The 16,444-nt window shown below is 36.9% G+C and overlaps 3 protein-coding genes across 7 annotated transcripts in view; 1 reads left to right on the forward strand and 2 right to left on the reverse strand.

The window, feature by feature from the left end:
• The window catches only part of LOC101896046 (1-phosphatidylinositol 4,5-bisphosphate phosphodiesterase classes I and II), a 55,334-nt gene that overhangs the window by 10,002 nt on the left and 28,888 nt on the right, over nucleotides 1-16,444 (reverse strand). For all 5 annotated transcript variants that reach the window (XR_002194022.2, XM_005177515.4, XM_011298272.3 and 2 more), the window contains exons 3-4: nucleotides 3,948-4,094; nucleotides 446-583 (exon numbers count right to left, since the gene is read on the reverse strand). Coding sequence is in view for 4 of the 5 variants with exons in the window: in XM_005177515.4 (XP_005177572.1) it covers nucleotides 446-583; nucleotides 3,948-4,094 (285 nt within the window). In the remaining variant the exon portion in view is untranslated. The remainder of the gene's footprint in view (nucleotides 1-445; nucleotides 584-3,947; nucleotides 4,095-16,444) is intronic.
• LOC101895875 (trypsin II-P29) lies at nucleotides 7,522-8,487 on the reverse strand. The gene has a single exon (XM_005177513.4). The coding sequence runs from the start codon at nucleotides 8,434-8,436 to the stop codon at nucleotides 7,582-7,584; it is 855 nt and encodes a 284-aa protein (XP_005177570.2). The 5' UTR covers nucleotides 8,437-8,487; the 3' UTR covers nucleotides 7,522-7,581.
• Nucleotides 13,400-14,542, forward strand: LOC101895352 (lectizyme). Its single transcript, XM_020034670.2, has one exon. It carries the CDS (start codon nucleotides 13,660-13,662, stop codon nucleotides 14,482-14,484), a length of 825 nt encoding a protein of 274 aa, XP_019890229.2. The 5' UTR covers nucleotides 13,400-13,659; the 3' UTR covers nucleotides 14,485-14,542.

Genomic DNA, 16,444 nt, shown 5'->3' on the forward strand with positions numbered 1-16,444 from the left:
AACATGAACGCAAAAGCCAGCCAGTATGTATTCTCTAGGGCAAAAAGGTAATTGTGCCAAAGAATTATAAGTCATTTCAATGAATAGCTGCAGATGTTTTCCTTCATTAAAATTTCATGGGGAAAGTTCTATCGAGAAGGAAGTATTTTGGCCATAGCACTTGACACAAAATAAAGCGCAGCATCCATGACAGACAGACAAATCACATGGCATGGATGACAACGGGCATTTCATTCGGCGCGTAAAACGACATGACATAACTGAAGAAATGAGTTCAGAGTACACTCTATGCCTTTCTAGCTGTGCATGAGTTTAGCAAGACATTTATTTGTTGACCAAAAAACATCAATTTATCACCGACCCTGATTGCACTGCTGCCGACACACAACCACTGGCGCAGAGTCCTTGAACTTGTGTTTGTGTTGATGTTCATATGGATACATACCTGTGCAATTTCCTTTTTCGTACAACAAAAGTTGATAAAGGAGATATTTACGAAATCGGAACCATGGCACACCGTGACAGTTTTCTCCTCCAACGTGTCCTGAGAGCCGAGAGTTACTATCTGGGTCAATTTAGGGTCCTGAAAAACAATAGTAAACAAATTAAAAAAAGGAAAGTCATACACGACCATATACCCACCATACTATGGAGGGTATATTAACTTTGTCATTCCGTTTGTAATTTCTCGAAATACTCGACCCAACAAATGATATATGTTTGTATAATGGTACCTCTCAATATTCCGTTTTTGATGATTTTAGCGACATTGTAGAGTAGAATTGTTTCAAATTTCGTATGGGAAGATCCTAATGGGTACTATAACTTTTGACAAAAAAAATGCGTATGCAGATCCTCTATGGTTTTCATTAAACTATATTTTTTGACGATATATTTACATTTTTTTCGAAGTCCTTCCAAATGGTGGAGGGTATTAAAAGTTCGGCCCGGCCGAACTTAGCTGCTATGCTGTAGGAGCTACGGCAACCAATTTTGAAAATATTTTTGATTGTTTTAGAAATGAGATGTGGATGAATTCGTTTTTTTTTCTTATTGTGGTATATCGCCCTGAAGGCATACTGAAATAAATCAAAAAGCTATAAAGCCAATTGATATTTCCCTTCGTCAGGAAGAAATCATCATATTGGTAAATAGCACTAAATGTTGCAAAGCTGTCAGTTTCGTTTTGAAAAATATCACTCTCTGTAATAGAGAGTAATAAGAAGTTGAGTCAATGGAGGAATTCCCCAGAGTTAAGAAATAATTAAAATGTTAGCATAGGAAGAACGACATAAATATATTTGCATCCCAGTTCATAACACATAATGTATTAGGGCCTCAATTACGTATTAGGGCCATATATAAAAAATATATATTGGAAAAAGTTTTAGGATTGAAAACAAAAGGCGAGTGGAAACCTCACATCCTAATGAGATTGTTATCAAGGCAATACTAGTTTGCGATAATATCCAATACTTTTCCTTGAAATTCATTTCTTTGACATTTCTGAGAACTCTTCTAAGAAAGACGACTGCTCTTACGAATTTAATATTCCAAAGCCACAAAAGGTGGTGCTAGCTAAACTAAATCAGTTGAATAATTATAACGCCCTTAAGATCCCTAAAATAGACGGGATAATGGCTATATTAAACTGTCGCCGATTAGTCCACAACATCGCAGTAATTAAAAGAGCGAGCGCAATGTGTGACAGCCAAACACACTGCCCAATGCCACCCACCGTACCACTAGTACCGTGGTGACACATTTTAATTTGACAGTTTTAATTTTTAATTGAGATTTTCTGCAGATAACAATCATGCTTGCCCCATTTAATACGATTACTGTAATTTTCTAAATATCCGACCAACAGTTGGGTAATTTCGCCGCATCGGCAGGATGAGCGACGTGTAAAACAATTTATTGCTTCGCACAGGGGACTTAAGTTTGACGTAACGACTTGATTGTATTCTAAGACATAATCATTAAAAAGGGATGCTCTTCTCGTCATCCTCGAACATCTTGCCTTTTAAACACACAAGATAGGAAATATTGTGAAAAACAATGCTCCATATATTCTGTTGGTGGAGTAAAGTACTTGGGTCGTCATTTTTGAAGAAACTTTGTTGTGTTACAACAAATTACGGGTACATATGTGTGTTTTCAGAATTTTTTCTAATGTTCGCCGTTTTTCCTTGTCGTTAACATATGACACATGTAAGTTAATTTTATAGCCGTGCGGGCCCGACAATGTAATACCTTACGTCCAAATCCATATGTCATTTTGTATGCGCTCTCTGTCGTTCAGATTGGTATTTAAACCCATTTCACACAAAAGATGTTCTCCATTTTATCCGCTCAATGTAATTCAATGGTTATCCAAAATCCTAGACTTCTTCCCTACCCTAAAATCTAGCCTCATGAGAAACACCGTGTCAATTTGTTTTTAGTTGTGCCCCGTAGGTCGACCGCCAAATCAGGAAAATTTTAATTTTTGGTTCATTTGAACCCCTACATATATATCTTAAAGACAATAGGTCAGCGTTGAAGTCCCTAACCCATGGAACATGGAACATTTCCTGGGAATCGGACAATAATTGCAACCTGAATATATAAGTACAATTGAAGCAATCTCACGCGATACAAAAATAAGACAAAACCTATAACATTATCAGTTTTTTATGTGATTTCTAGATTTTATTTTTTTCTGCCAAAAGGCTTCTATGAGTTGGTGAAATCGCTGTTTAGTGAATATTTTCGTATAGTTTACATCAAAGTTAGGGTAATTTTTGCCCGCTAAATACCACAACTATTATGTAAATTAAGCGAAATTTTCACTAAACCGCGAATATTTTTAATCACGGTCCCATGTCCCATTTTAGTCCGCTTAGATTGGTCTTTGATTGCGACCTGTAGAGCATCTGCAAAATTAGACATTTTGCGATCAACTCTAAAACAATAAGCTTTTATTATGACCCTAGGGACCCTAACGTGATTACAAATTAACATTAAGAGACGGACGGATGGAAGGACTGACATACATAGCTAGATCGATTCACCTTGGCGAGGTGAGATGATCCATATTTCCATACTTCGAGGTGTAACATAATTTTTGGCTCCATCAAACTTATAATACCCCCAACAAATAGTGTTGTGGTTTACAAAAATGTAATTAATTTAACAAAGAAATGTGCCTTTATCCGTAAGACATTCTTATTTGCTTTTGCATTTCTAATTTGTTTCTTATTTTTTAACATGTCGTCGAATAGTAGCATTTTTCCACATCGCACAAGTAAATTTAAACAAGTAAAAACGCAGTTAAGTTCGACCTGCCGGACTTTTAATACACACAAAATATGTCTACAACTGCCGAGATCTTGTATTTAAGAGGTGGTTACGAATTATTATTGTTATTAGGAATTTGCAACACCAAATTACAACAGATTCCGTTAAAAATACTCTTATACGGGTCTATATCGAAATGAAAATCTGTATAATTAGGTGTCATAACAAACTAAAAATACCAAATTTGTTTTTGATGTTACACAAACCATCGAAATACCGAATATCGGGAGTTACCGACGGGGTGGGGCGGTTTGTGTAAGTAAGATGACGCCGATGAACAATGTGGCTAAAATAAAATAAAATAAAATAAAATAACAAATACAAGAAGATACAGTTATATGGCGGCTATACGAAAACGTGGACCAATATAAGAGATTTTCTTTCACAAATACTAAAAAATACTAAATTTGAAACAATTTGAAATACCAAAAACCCTTCTGACCTTAGCTTCACACAGACGGACGGATTTTGCTAAATAGACATAGAATTATATGCTAATCAAGAATATATACATTTACCGTCGGGTCTACACTGGATATTTCGAGGAATGACCAACATAATATCCTTATCATATTGTGGTTGAGGGTGTAAAAATTTCTACTTACCTTTGGTTTCTTTGCATATTGTCCTGTTCTAACATCTCTTATTGCGGCAATATCAAGCATATCCATTTCGTTATTTTGATCCACCCAGTAAAGAAAGAAACCGCCAGGGTCGACCCGCATAGTAACGGGGGTTCCTTGACACGAATCCTGAAAGACAGAAATAGGGGACTTGTTATAACAAAAATTGGCATTGTTTTGGACTTATAATGGAGAATGGAGCCCCTTCTCAAAATTAGGTAGAGAAATTTTAAGAACACGCAACAGCTTTATGTCAATGTCCTTTCAAATATATGTAAATTCGTGCTGCTCATTAATCATGCATATTTTGTGAATATGATAGAAGTCTCCATAATGCAAATGCAGATCATTTCCATGTATATCATATGTCAGCAAAAAAAAAAAAACATAGCTGAGGGAGAAATAAACAAACCATCCACTAATGTAGCAATGAAAAACTAGATTATGTTTTTTTCTTGTCGCCAAGGCTAGTATCGGAAAGGGGAGAACTTGTAAACTCAAGGATATGCTTGTGAACATAATAATCTTCCGCCATAGAAGTAAATATCTATAGACAATTGCTGTGTGTGTTTATCTTGTGTTTAAGCAGAACTTGCGTTAATGCCAGCATTATAAAACATTGATACGCTGACAAAAATTACAGCTTTGCTCGTAAGAAAACTTCTACTATATTGTATGTCACAAAAGGGGAATGATTTCTTGTTGCAAAGTCAACAAATATATTTTGTGAAATAATCTTTGCAATAAAAAAAAAAACTAAGCTCAATCCTATGTTTTTGAAATATGACCGGATTTATGTATATTTTTAGCTAGAAAATCTACACACTTTTGGAAAATCGTCTACATCTAACTTTACTCTAGAATAGCTTTAATATGACGTGTCTTCAGCCTGATCAATAGAATGAGGAATTTTTAGTCAAATAATTCGTCCTTCCAACGCTATTAAAATTGCTCATATTTGCGGAATAGTGAACGTACCCAGGCCGCTGTATGAGCTGAAACTCCCAATAACTGGTAATGCAAAAAATTTATATTTTGAACTCGACAACCCTTTATGTTCGCAACAGTGGCACAGTGTGTAGTGTACTTAACTACAAATACAATACCAGCAGCGAAAAAAAAAACAAAAGTATAAAAACGTGGATTTAAACGGAAAACACATATTTTTTCTTCTAATTTGCCGACGTAATAATCTACTTATTTCGGCAGACATGCTCTTGTAAAAATAATGGGTTAGTAAGTTGATTTGTAAGTAGATACGACCTCTAAACCTTATTTTTTCTTAAGTTTTTATGTTTTCCCATGGCCTTCTGAAATTTAAACAAAATTATTACAAAAATAAAATTTTTCTAGCTTTAAAATTCATTCATTCATCATTATTGTAATTTTCTACAGAGTAACTAGCTGAACCCGGTTCGCTTTGATTTTATATGCATTTAAAATTTTATATACGAATATTTGTTGGTTAAAAAAATAAAAACATGCCAAATTTTGTCCGCATACACAAAGGGTTTGTCCTTCGGATTTATTAATTTCATAGCAAATGCAGGAAACTGCAATCTTTTACAGTTGAGTGGCATTTCTGTCGCAATTAGTGAATTCGAGGTAGCAACATACTTCCCCGTAATAATCGTATTCTCAACTAAAATTTAGTTTTTCAATGCTTCTTAATGAAATCATGTCCTGATCTGAACTGATTTCAATATAGTTGGACAAAATTTACTTTCACACCAAATTCCATCACACCTTCCATATTTCATTGAAATTTGAGGTACATAGCGTATTTGGTACATCAAATACAGAGGCATATGAAAAAACTGCAACCAACTTCAGTCTGCTGTCATTTCAAAGCCACTCGTCCGACAGCTGGTAAAATTATTCCAGTGACAGCTCATTATATTGTTTACAAGCGTACAAAAGCATTTTGGTGAGAATTATCCAGAAAAAAAGTTATTCGTGATGGAATTCAAGCGTGATATTGTGATTTCTTTACATTTGGCTGGAAAACTACAAGTGGCTATGGTTAGAGCACTCCAGCATTTAAATTTGAATAGATCTTTTGTGTCTCGTACCATCGCTTGTTACTGTGATACTAGTAGCGTAGCCCAACGTCAAGGAAGTGGACGGAAGAAAACAGCAACATCAGCAGAAATGGTGAGCTGAACGTATCGCAATATTCCATTTGGCGAATTTTCAAAAATGAGCTCGGGGTAAAGCCATTGAAATTCCAAAAAGCGCAAGAACTTACAACGCAACAGAAAGAAAAGAGACTTAAAAGAGCTAAAAGTTGCTGCGCTTGGCCGAAAGTAATGAGCTGAACCAAATTCGCTGTCCAGCAGTTTGTGAACAAACAAAATGATCGAGTTTAGTTGCCAAAGAAATGTGCACCTTCAGTTGGCCACCAGAACTCAAGCTCCGGCCATGGTGAAGGTGTAAGCCGCCATAACAGCCGAAGGTCGCTTTGCGCTCGTAATAATCGACAGTGTCATCAGAATAAATGCCGAATATTATCGCGAAAATATTCTGGAGGGTGTATTAAAGCCTTGGGCACGCAAACATTTTAGCCGCAGACCTTGGACATTCCAACAGGACTCAGCACGGGTCAACCAAGAAAAAATAAGGTTCCTCACTTCATTTCCAGCGCACAATAGTCACCAAAATCGCCGGATACCAATCCGTTGGACTATTGTGTCTGGAGTATTTTGGAAAACAAGGTTGGCACTAAAAAATAGCAAAGTGTCGATGTCACCTCAAGCAAGTGATTCGCCGGGAATGGGCCAAAATACCGCAGAGCAACATTCGGACAGCGTGTGACGGTTTCATTGCCCCTTTGAAGACTATAATTCATGCAAATGGTGACCAAATTCAGTTACGCATTCAAAATTCGGAGACTGTATCTGTAATCGATCAATGGATATGTGCATATCTACATCACACTTAAGTATGAGTGCGCAAATTGTTGATTTGAATGGAGTTGCTTTTGATGACTATTTTACATATGACTACAGCTGACTACTTTCTGGCAATTCTATAATTATTCTACTTTATAAAATAACTTAATTGTATGGCAAGTATATCCATGAAAAGAATATAAGGCAAGACAACGTTTGCCGGGTCAGCTAGTTTTGTCAATTATTTGGGTACAAAAGGCATAAAAATAACTTTGCCGTGTAAAATGTTCAAAAAATTCAGAAAAGTATCCATTTAGGGCCACAAAGCTTCCCTGCATGCCTTTCAGTATCCCTATGGAGTTCGATTTGTTCTCATTCAATAGCTAGAGAACTACTCTGCTTTTGATACGGTTCGAAGGTTGGTCAAATGACCCTAACATGACAACTATTTCCAATTTGGAATATTCTTTTCTCAATGTATTGTGGCTGCCATTCCATAATCCCCTTGAATGCGAAATCTAATAAATAATAAAAGTCTTATCAGGACCCAGTCAATTCTGATAACTTCACCTGCACCCGATACAAATCGCCACTCAATTCAGGCGGTAAATTAATTAGTGACGCGCAGTAAATCAGAAGGTGGAAAGAAAGGAAACTACAGCAGATAAGAATTAATTTGATTTGTTTTGCGGATTTACCGCATTCGTCATTTTATTTTAATGGACTTAATTAAGTACATAGTAGGCCCATTGAACCTCATTTATCCAGTCGACATATTCCGAGACGGCGGTGTAAACAGTGGGACGGTTGTTGTAGCCACATGGCATGTAACCCCAGGATGTGATACCAACTAATTCAGCGACGTTACCTTCGCGTTCAACCACCAAAGGAGAACCGCCATCACCGTAGCAGGCAGCTACTCTGACGCAAATTTGCTTTGAGCTGACGGGTGCATCCGAGGGAAGAGCTTCCTGGCACTCTGCAGCAGACAAAACATCGGACTTAGCAACCTTCAAATCTTTAACATACATGGTGCCCTCAGCGTCGTCCAAGCCCCAGCCGTAGTTGGCAGAAGATTGACCATCGAATTGTTCCTGTCTGTAGGGCAAAGCAGCAGCTTTCACATTGACTCCGAACTCAAAAGCAGGTGTAACGTGCAACAATGCAATATCGTCGGAACCTTCGGCGCCGGTAAACTGCTTGTGGTTGAAGGCAAAATCAATGGTGCGGATTTGAGCCTTATCCTCATTGCTGCGATCGGTCAAACCGGCGTAGACGGTTAGACCGACAGCGCTACCAGCTAACTGGTTCAACTCGTTGACGCAATGAGCAGCAGTTAAAACCCATTCCTTGCCAATGATGGCACCAGCGCAACTATGAGCAGCTACCAATTTGGATGCGCTCAATGAAACCAGATACGGGGCAGATTTCTCAGCGGCATTCTCACCATCAATAATGAAGGGGTTGATGTCAACGGCGGGGCCAGTTAGACGGTCGTGCAACAGCTTTCCCAAACTGGCAATAGAAGGAGTAGCACAGGCTACCGCAGCGAACAAAACCACCAAAGCGAAGGCTTTCATTTTAACACCCACGCCTACCAAACTCAAATGGAAACTGAAATGGTTCCGTTATCAGGAAGGGTCATTTTATAGCTACGGCCGGCCTTCGCACTGCTTTAGAAAAGAGAAAGAGAAGAAAGAGTTTTAGAACTCTTACCAAAACATTCGACTCTCTTTCCAACTAAGTGTTTAGCCGACGGCTGCCAATGATTAGAATTCCAAATTTATCGCTAACAGAAGACGGAAATTTATAGCCACACTCATAGACCACATAAAGGGCTTATCTTCAAGGTGCACATATAGCTGTCGTTTCAATTCAATGTATTGAAAATGAACATCAGGGATTTTCCATCCTACACTAGTGAAATTTTTGGGTATAAAAAGCTGAGAAAGAATAGGTCGAGTTGTCGGGAGACATGTACCCTCAGCGTATGTCAATATAATTATGTATATTCTTTGTTCGGGAGATATCAGCCCTAAGTTTGATATAAATATTGCGTTGTGCTCAATTTAAACTATATCGAGTGCTACATCCAACAAGATTTTTAACTCATTTTTTTGCAAAATGTAAAGCCTTTATGGGCAAGATATCGGAAGATCATATTAATGTGTACCAAGTTAGGACAGAATCGAGCCAGACATAGGTGCGGCACATATTGGCCGTATAGGGTTAATTCGGATTCGACTAGGAATTTCGTGCAAGTTTGGTTCTCACTTTGATAGCTTGATAACTGACCAATAGCCAATAATCATGAGAACTGCTGCAGTTGCCGAATCGAACAGTAGGAGAAAACCGTCGATCACCTACTCTTATACATATATTTTCTAAATCAAATATGTACGACACGAGTACTATAAACTTTGCTGCTATGGTATCTATCGGATTTCCCTAATGCTATTAAATCTCTTTATTTCCAATGTCGAGAATTCAGTCGAACCTATTAAAGTTACACCGTATTTCCTTAATGGCATTTATTTTTAAATAGCATGAATTCCTTTTTTCATTTATTACCATGATGGAAGGGTAGTTTTATTGAGTAACCAATAAATTGCTTTTGTCCACTTCAGTGCCTTTCCTATATTTTATCGGCCCCCTCCAGTGGAACAACTAAAAAAGAACAATGCGTTTCACAAGCTTCACTTCAAACAATGGACCTTCCAACCATCGGCCTGAATAAATACACGGTGGTCATAATACACACACAGGTTTATTTTTTACTGACCTTCTGTTGTCCTTGGCATAAGCAGTTATTCATCGCGGTAGTTGATACATAGTTGTTAGCTCTACAGATCCTGCAACACGAGTGGCACGCGTTGGCATTGATTCGCACACGCCGATACAAAAGTCGATGAGGTAGGTGACACACCGAAATGAAAGGAATTGTCGTAAAATATTAACAGTGGACAAGAGAGGGAGGAAGAGGTAAATATCAGTGCATACGGTTGTAAAATGTATTTGTATGAAAATGCAGAGAAGTAGCAGAACATTTACGGAAGTGCCTATCTCTGGACTGTGTATAAACTTTTGGGTTCAGCATACCCATTAAGTGCATTTAAGAACATAAAAAAGGCACCTAATTATGTTGACAACCGTATCTAAATTCATATTTGAATATGTTGGCATTGGCTACCAGACCAGTTTAAGGTAAGTTATATCTATTTTTAAATGAAAACATTGATGAAAAATTTAAACTTTTAAATAGGTTTTCTCAACACTATTTTTTATAAGGTATATAAATATACAAAACTTGGACCCTTTGTGGGGGAGGTACAAGAATAAGTGTTTCGGTATATCCCATCTTTACACCAGATCTTGTGTTCGTAAAAATATTAAGATGTGTAAAATTTAAAGAGCATCGGATGCTCATTTCGCGTTTTATGAGCATCATGATTTCAAAATGTGGACCCTTTGTGGGCGAGTTACTTGATAGAGTGGACCGATATATTCAATTTTCACATCATATCTTGTGTTGATAGAATTATTGGGACGTGTGAAAAAATCGGACTCTTATTTCACATTTTATAAGAGTTAAAATTATTCCAAATTTTAACCCTTTGTGGGGAGGTACTTGATAGTGTGGGCAGATAATGTGCGCACCAGCCAAGACAGACAGACGGGCGGATATATACCCTCTGTAGCCATATGACTGAGGGTATAAAAAATGCATACATATTTGGAGCTCGAAATACTCAACCTACTCAAATGTCTAAATCCTCTTAGAATCTAAAACAAAAACAATTTAGTTGATATTTCAAGTCAGGTTGAATTCCAGTGTTGTTGAACTTTTTCTTAAAAAAAAACTTTTTTTCATTAACATTAATGTGGCAGTCCTAATCAATTAGCATAGCAGGGAAATATCGAAAAGAACCACCAATAATTATAGAACTCGTTTTATTTTTGATTGTGGAGGTCCTCCCCATGAAATATTCAAAACAATTCCCTTTTATAACAAAAATTGTAATAGTCGGTTTAATAGAAGGAAAACTAAGACTAACTACAAAAATGGCATGTGACTGAAACAGAAAGCGTGGAAGCGATGGGGTAATAATACAGATGACAGCGATTGGGCTAAGAAATAACTTTCTTATTCTTTCAAAAATACACGACTTAAAAAATCAACCTTGTTCTTGCGACAATCGAATTTATTTATAATCTATAAACGGGTCAATTCATTACCTGACAATGGAATGATGTTGGTATCGACCAATTCTTATTTCGCTAGTTAGCCATTCAGGTCCTCAGCCCTTGACCTTCTAAAAGTATATCGCTTGCCGTGCGTATATTTCCCTCACCTCATTAGCATTCTACAAGAGATGGAAGTCAACATTTGTATATAATCCATTCTATGAAGCCCCCATAAAATTGTTAAAAGGTATACACAAACCGACACACACGTTTCTAGATCGATTCAGTTCAATATTCCTCAAGGCCATAGTCTTCTATATCGAACTTTATGAGCAAATCGGCGATCGGTTCATAGTTGATTTAGAACTCTTACAATTTATAACGCATAGCCGGAAACGAATGCTCAACTTATACGTCGCCGATTAATGAAGATCGGTAGATTTAATGAAGGATCTCTGACCAATATTTTGTCTTTGTATCGCATATGCAGTTAAGTTCATGAAGACTTATAAAAAACAAACAATTCGTTAACATGCAAACATATTTATACTTAGAAGTAGAACTTTGAACTATAAAGTATTATTTAAATATTATTAATTCGCCTATGTTAACAAATTGCAATGAATGAGACAGAGTGTACTTTGCAATTATTTTTATATCCTCAGCCTTCTGGCCACAGAGATTGGATGGGCAAGTATGCGGTCTTTTATTCTCTGTCATGAGTAAAACATCAATAAGCAGACAAATATGCATAATTTTAAAAACTGTTTCTAAAAACTAGTTCTTGAGCTTATTTCAATTATGTTTGTGTTTAAAAAATTATATACCTTATACATTTATCCTTTGATACGGCCAAAATGTGCCGTATCGAAATAACGGCGAAATAACGCTAGGTCTCTTTTGAATGAAATCCGTTTTTGGAATATCCGATGTAGTCCGAACCATACCTACGTTGTAGTATTTTCACCAAACTTAAGTCGAATCTGGTAATGTGCAACATCAGTCCTTTCTTTCGGTTACCTCCCTATGACGGGTCAAAATTTAAAATAACCATAACGCTCATTAAATCCAATGCTTTTAAAATTTCTTACATGTTGTTGTTTTTCATTGTTGACCTGTTGCATATGAATTCTTTATAGCTTTCATTTGGCTTGAGGTCTATGGAAACATCAGTGTTTTATTTTTATTATTTTGATTTTTATCATTTACTTTTATTGAGAAAAGCAACAGTCTTGTTTCACCGTCTATGCTAAACTATGTTTTTGAACTAAGTTCCTATAAATGGGTCAGTATCAGTCTTACAACTCATTCTAACATCAGTTGATCTGTTTATAATATGTAACATTTCTAGGGTAAAACGCCTTTTATAATTATTTTCTTGTGTCAGTATTTCAACGTCTTTGAAATTTGGTTTATGGCCAGTCATCGTGGAACGTGCCGCAAGCGCCGTTTTTTGTTCTAGTGGTTTTTACGTTTTTTGATCTGACTTATGTCCAGATAGTCTAGTCTTAAATTCACTTTTAGTTGTACCAACATATAACTTTTGGCACAGTTTATCTAGCATAAGATAACATTGCACTTATCTTATTTTTAATTTCGATTTTGTTTTGCTAAATAATTTTGCTAAATAAAAATTTGAAATTGTTCTTAGATTTAAAGGCTAATTGATACTTGTCCTTATTATAAATATTAGAATTGCTGAATCGCTCAAAAAGTACAGGTACATATGTAGTTGGCTTGTATAATTTTTTCGTTTGCGAGGGATTTTATTTTTGATACTTATTTTATTTCTCCGAAGATGACCTCAAGTCAAATTAAATGTATGAAGTTTTCACACATTACTATATTTATACTAACACATGGTCTGGTGTGAAGATGGAATACATTCTGGTAACTCCTCCACAAAATATCAACATTTAGATTTACAAATTGTTGCATAAAATTTAAAATAAGTAAACTCAGCCTCAGACACAACAAATCAAGATTTATTAGTGGAGTGCAGGTATTTCAGGTTTCGGAAAGAGCCACCAATCCTCATCAGTTCCCTGGTTTTTTGTCTTATAAAGATTCAGATCATTTGCTGGAATTTCGTGATGAAACATTTTTTTTTTTTTTTTTGATTGATATAACTATATGTGGAGGTAAAATTGGTCTGATTCAATGGCTAATAATTAGGTATAGGTGCATCACTGGCAGGAAATGTAAAGTTCGTATATAAGATTGAAAGATAAGGACAATTTATGGGTATCAGGGCACCAATTCTATTGCCCACACTTTACAATTTCGAAAGGTTACAAGTGCAAAATGTCCCGGTACACTTAACAGTCTATAGCCCATTCGGGATTTCCTCCGTCAACATAGCCAAGTAAATCTTTAATCGATTGACGTTTTTCCCATTTGAAACAAAAACACTCTACGATAACAGCAGTTTATAGCTCCCGAAATAATATGTTGATTAACTAGAGTAGATTGGATTAAACTTTGACTGAGGCGATAAGGTCGCAGCTCTTGCAGGCATCGGGCCTTATAAATCATTCAAATCGGCAATTTCGATTAAATTGAATTGCCAATATAAATAGGTTCAGTTTGGGCTGCAATAACCAGTACCCGTTGTCAACATGAAGGTTTTAGTAGTTGTCGCTCTTTTGGTGGCTTGCGCCCAAGCAGGCAGCATTTCCGACATTGCCCAAAAGTTGATCCCCAGCTTCGCCACTGGCTACATCATCAAGGGCCAAGATGCCGTGGAACACTCCGCCCCCTATATTGTCTCCTTGAGCAGGACTACTAAGCACTCGCACATCTGCGGCGGCACCATCATCTCCAAGGAATGGATCTTGACTGCTGCTCACTGCATTAGTGACCCCGTTGGCATGGGTGTTATTGCCGGGTTGCATGTTCGTAGCGATGTCAACGAGAAGACCCAGTCCCGTGAAGTCGACTTTGGTAAGGTACATGAAAACTACAGCGGTGGAGTTGGTCCCTACGATATTGCCATTTTGCACGTGTCCGTTCCCTTCGAATTCAATTCCTGGGTTCAACCGGCTGCTCTGCCTGCTGTCGAAGAAATCCACTCTGGCGAAACCCATTTGTATGGCTGGGGTCAACCTAAATCCTACGTCCTCACCGCTGCCAAAACTTTGCAAACCGTCGAAACACAAATTGTTGAGTATGAAACCTGCAAGGAGGTTTTGCCCGAAAACGCCCCATTGCACGAGACCAACGTCTGTTCCGACTCCTTGCAACAAAGCATCTCTGCTTGCAATGGCGACTCTGGCGGCCCATTGGTTGTTGAACACGAAGGCGCTCCCTCCGAATTGATTGGCATTGTTTCATGGGGCTATATCCCCTGCGGCTTGGCTAACATGCCTTCCATTTACACCCGTGTTTCTGCCTACATTGATTGGGTTGCCAAGATCCAAAGCGCCTACTATGTCCTCCACTAAAAATCAATAAAGGAACGCATTGCAATTTCTTCATACGAACATTATTAAATCAATCAAACTTGTTTTATTTATTTGCATTCTTCACAGCGGCTCTCATTTGAATATTTGCTCCAGAATTTTAGCCCGATATCAATACTCTCCTAAAACAAGTAGTAAAAAACCTTGGTCAGACAATGAAATGTTTCGGGAAATGGGTTCCTTTTGACTAACTTAGAGATTAGCGTGAATCACATAAAAAATTTCCCGTAAAGAAAGGATAAAACTCTGGCGGGGCACACTTTACGGTACCATAACCCACCTCTGCATATTTGGTAGAGATTCCTGTAACTAATAAGCGCTTATAACAGAAATTTATGTGAAGTAGGTCATACCAGTTATGATCCTTATGGACTGTCTGTTACCGCCTCAGAGCGGATTAAATTTAAAATCGGATGAAAGCAACGTATGGAAACGATATATTAATCTTAATCGATTTCTACTAAATTTAACGGGGCTTGTTTATCTATTATGTGACCTGAAGTACCTATAGATCGTACATATAGAGTGCTTGTTATGATTGTGAGAAGCATATATTGGAGCTATGACTATGTCTGAAGCAAATTTGACGTACTTGCTTCTAGGCTGAATTCGATTTTATGTACCGAAATTCACACATTTGGTGCACAAATAATGAATAATTCAATCATACCTCATATCTTGCATGATTTTTGTTGATGCAGTGGTTTGGTTTGATCCGAGTCAAGTGATCATTTCCTCATCCTCGGATTGAATCGAACACGCAGCTTGAATCAATTCAGTTGTAATCAAAGTTGAGTGTTTGAGAGAGTTTGATTTGTTAAGCAAAATGAGTTGATCGAAGACATGAATTGAAATGGGCAATCACAACTGTGATTTGTTTCTTTCCATCGAGTTTGATCAGCACCATTGCTTTTTCCGCCAAGAAAAAGTTCAACCGAAAGTCTTGCAAGTAGAAACTATACATTGCCTGGCAAACAAAAAGGTCAACGTTTTCAGGCGAAAAATCTTCACCGATATTTTATAATAAAATAAATATTTAAATAGTGATTTCGTTTTTAGAAATAAATCACTAAAGTCGAATATACCAAAAAACCCAAATAAAAAATTAAAAAGTTCTGTTTATTAAATACAATTTGTACCAATTTATTCATGGGGACTGTTTTTTGTTATGATACGCCTAGTAAAACTAAAATCATAATATCGTTCAGATTCGATCTTCGGTGTTTTAATCAATCACTCACTTTAAAAGGATGAATCAAACCGCCCCGTTAAGAACAATTCAACAATAGTTCGTAAACAAATCACTCATGTGTGTTGTTTGATTGCGAATGCAGGTCTTCGATTAATTCATGTGAGCAACACGAATAAACATGTTACATCTCACCGACTGCCTGAGTTCGATTCGATTTCCTCTAAGTGTGACCAAACCCATTCATCATATTCATTAGAGACCTCTGGTAACACCTCTAAATCTAAAGTTGGACCGATTATCATGAATTTCAATAGGGTTCGTCCTTCTAATCTTTTTCCGTGCCAAATCATCTCAACCACTTGTCCACTGCAAACAAACTGTTTGTGTTTCATTTTTAATTGCAGACATCTGAAGATAATCGATTGGAAAGTGTGCCAAACTAGAAAATTGTAAATAAAATTGATAGTGAAATAGAATACTGATTGAAATCAATTGTGTTGGCACGATAGTGTGTCAAAGTAGATAAACCATACTTCACCTACAGCAAATTTTCCAAGTTAAAGTGCTTTCATTTTTCAACGAATATAACATTGGACTAGAAACAGTCGAGCAATGCACTCACGGCGCAAATAAAAGATACTTTGCATCACCTATGATTGAATATATATATGGGACACTTTGATTTTAACAATGGATAGGTCATCTATTTTCACTTATCTGTTTTCATATAGTTCTAAACAACAGCAATCT

This window comes from Musca domestica, unplaced genomic scaffold (assembly GCF_030504385.1).
Source record: "Musca domestica strain aabys unplaced genomic scaffold, Musca_domestica.polishedcontigs.V.1.1 19, whole genome shotgun sequence".
Lineage (NCBI taxonomy): Eukaryota > Metazoa > Arthropoda > Insecta > Diptera > Muscidae > Musca > Musca domestica.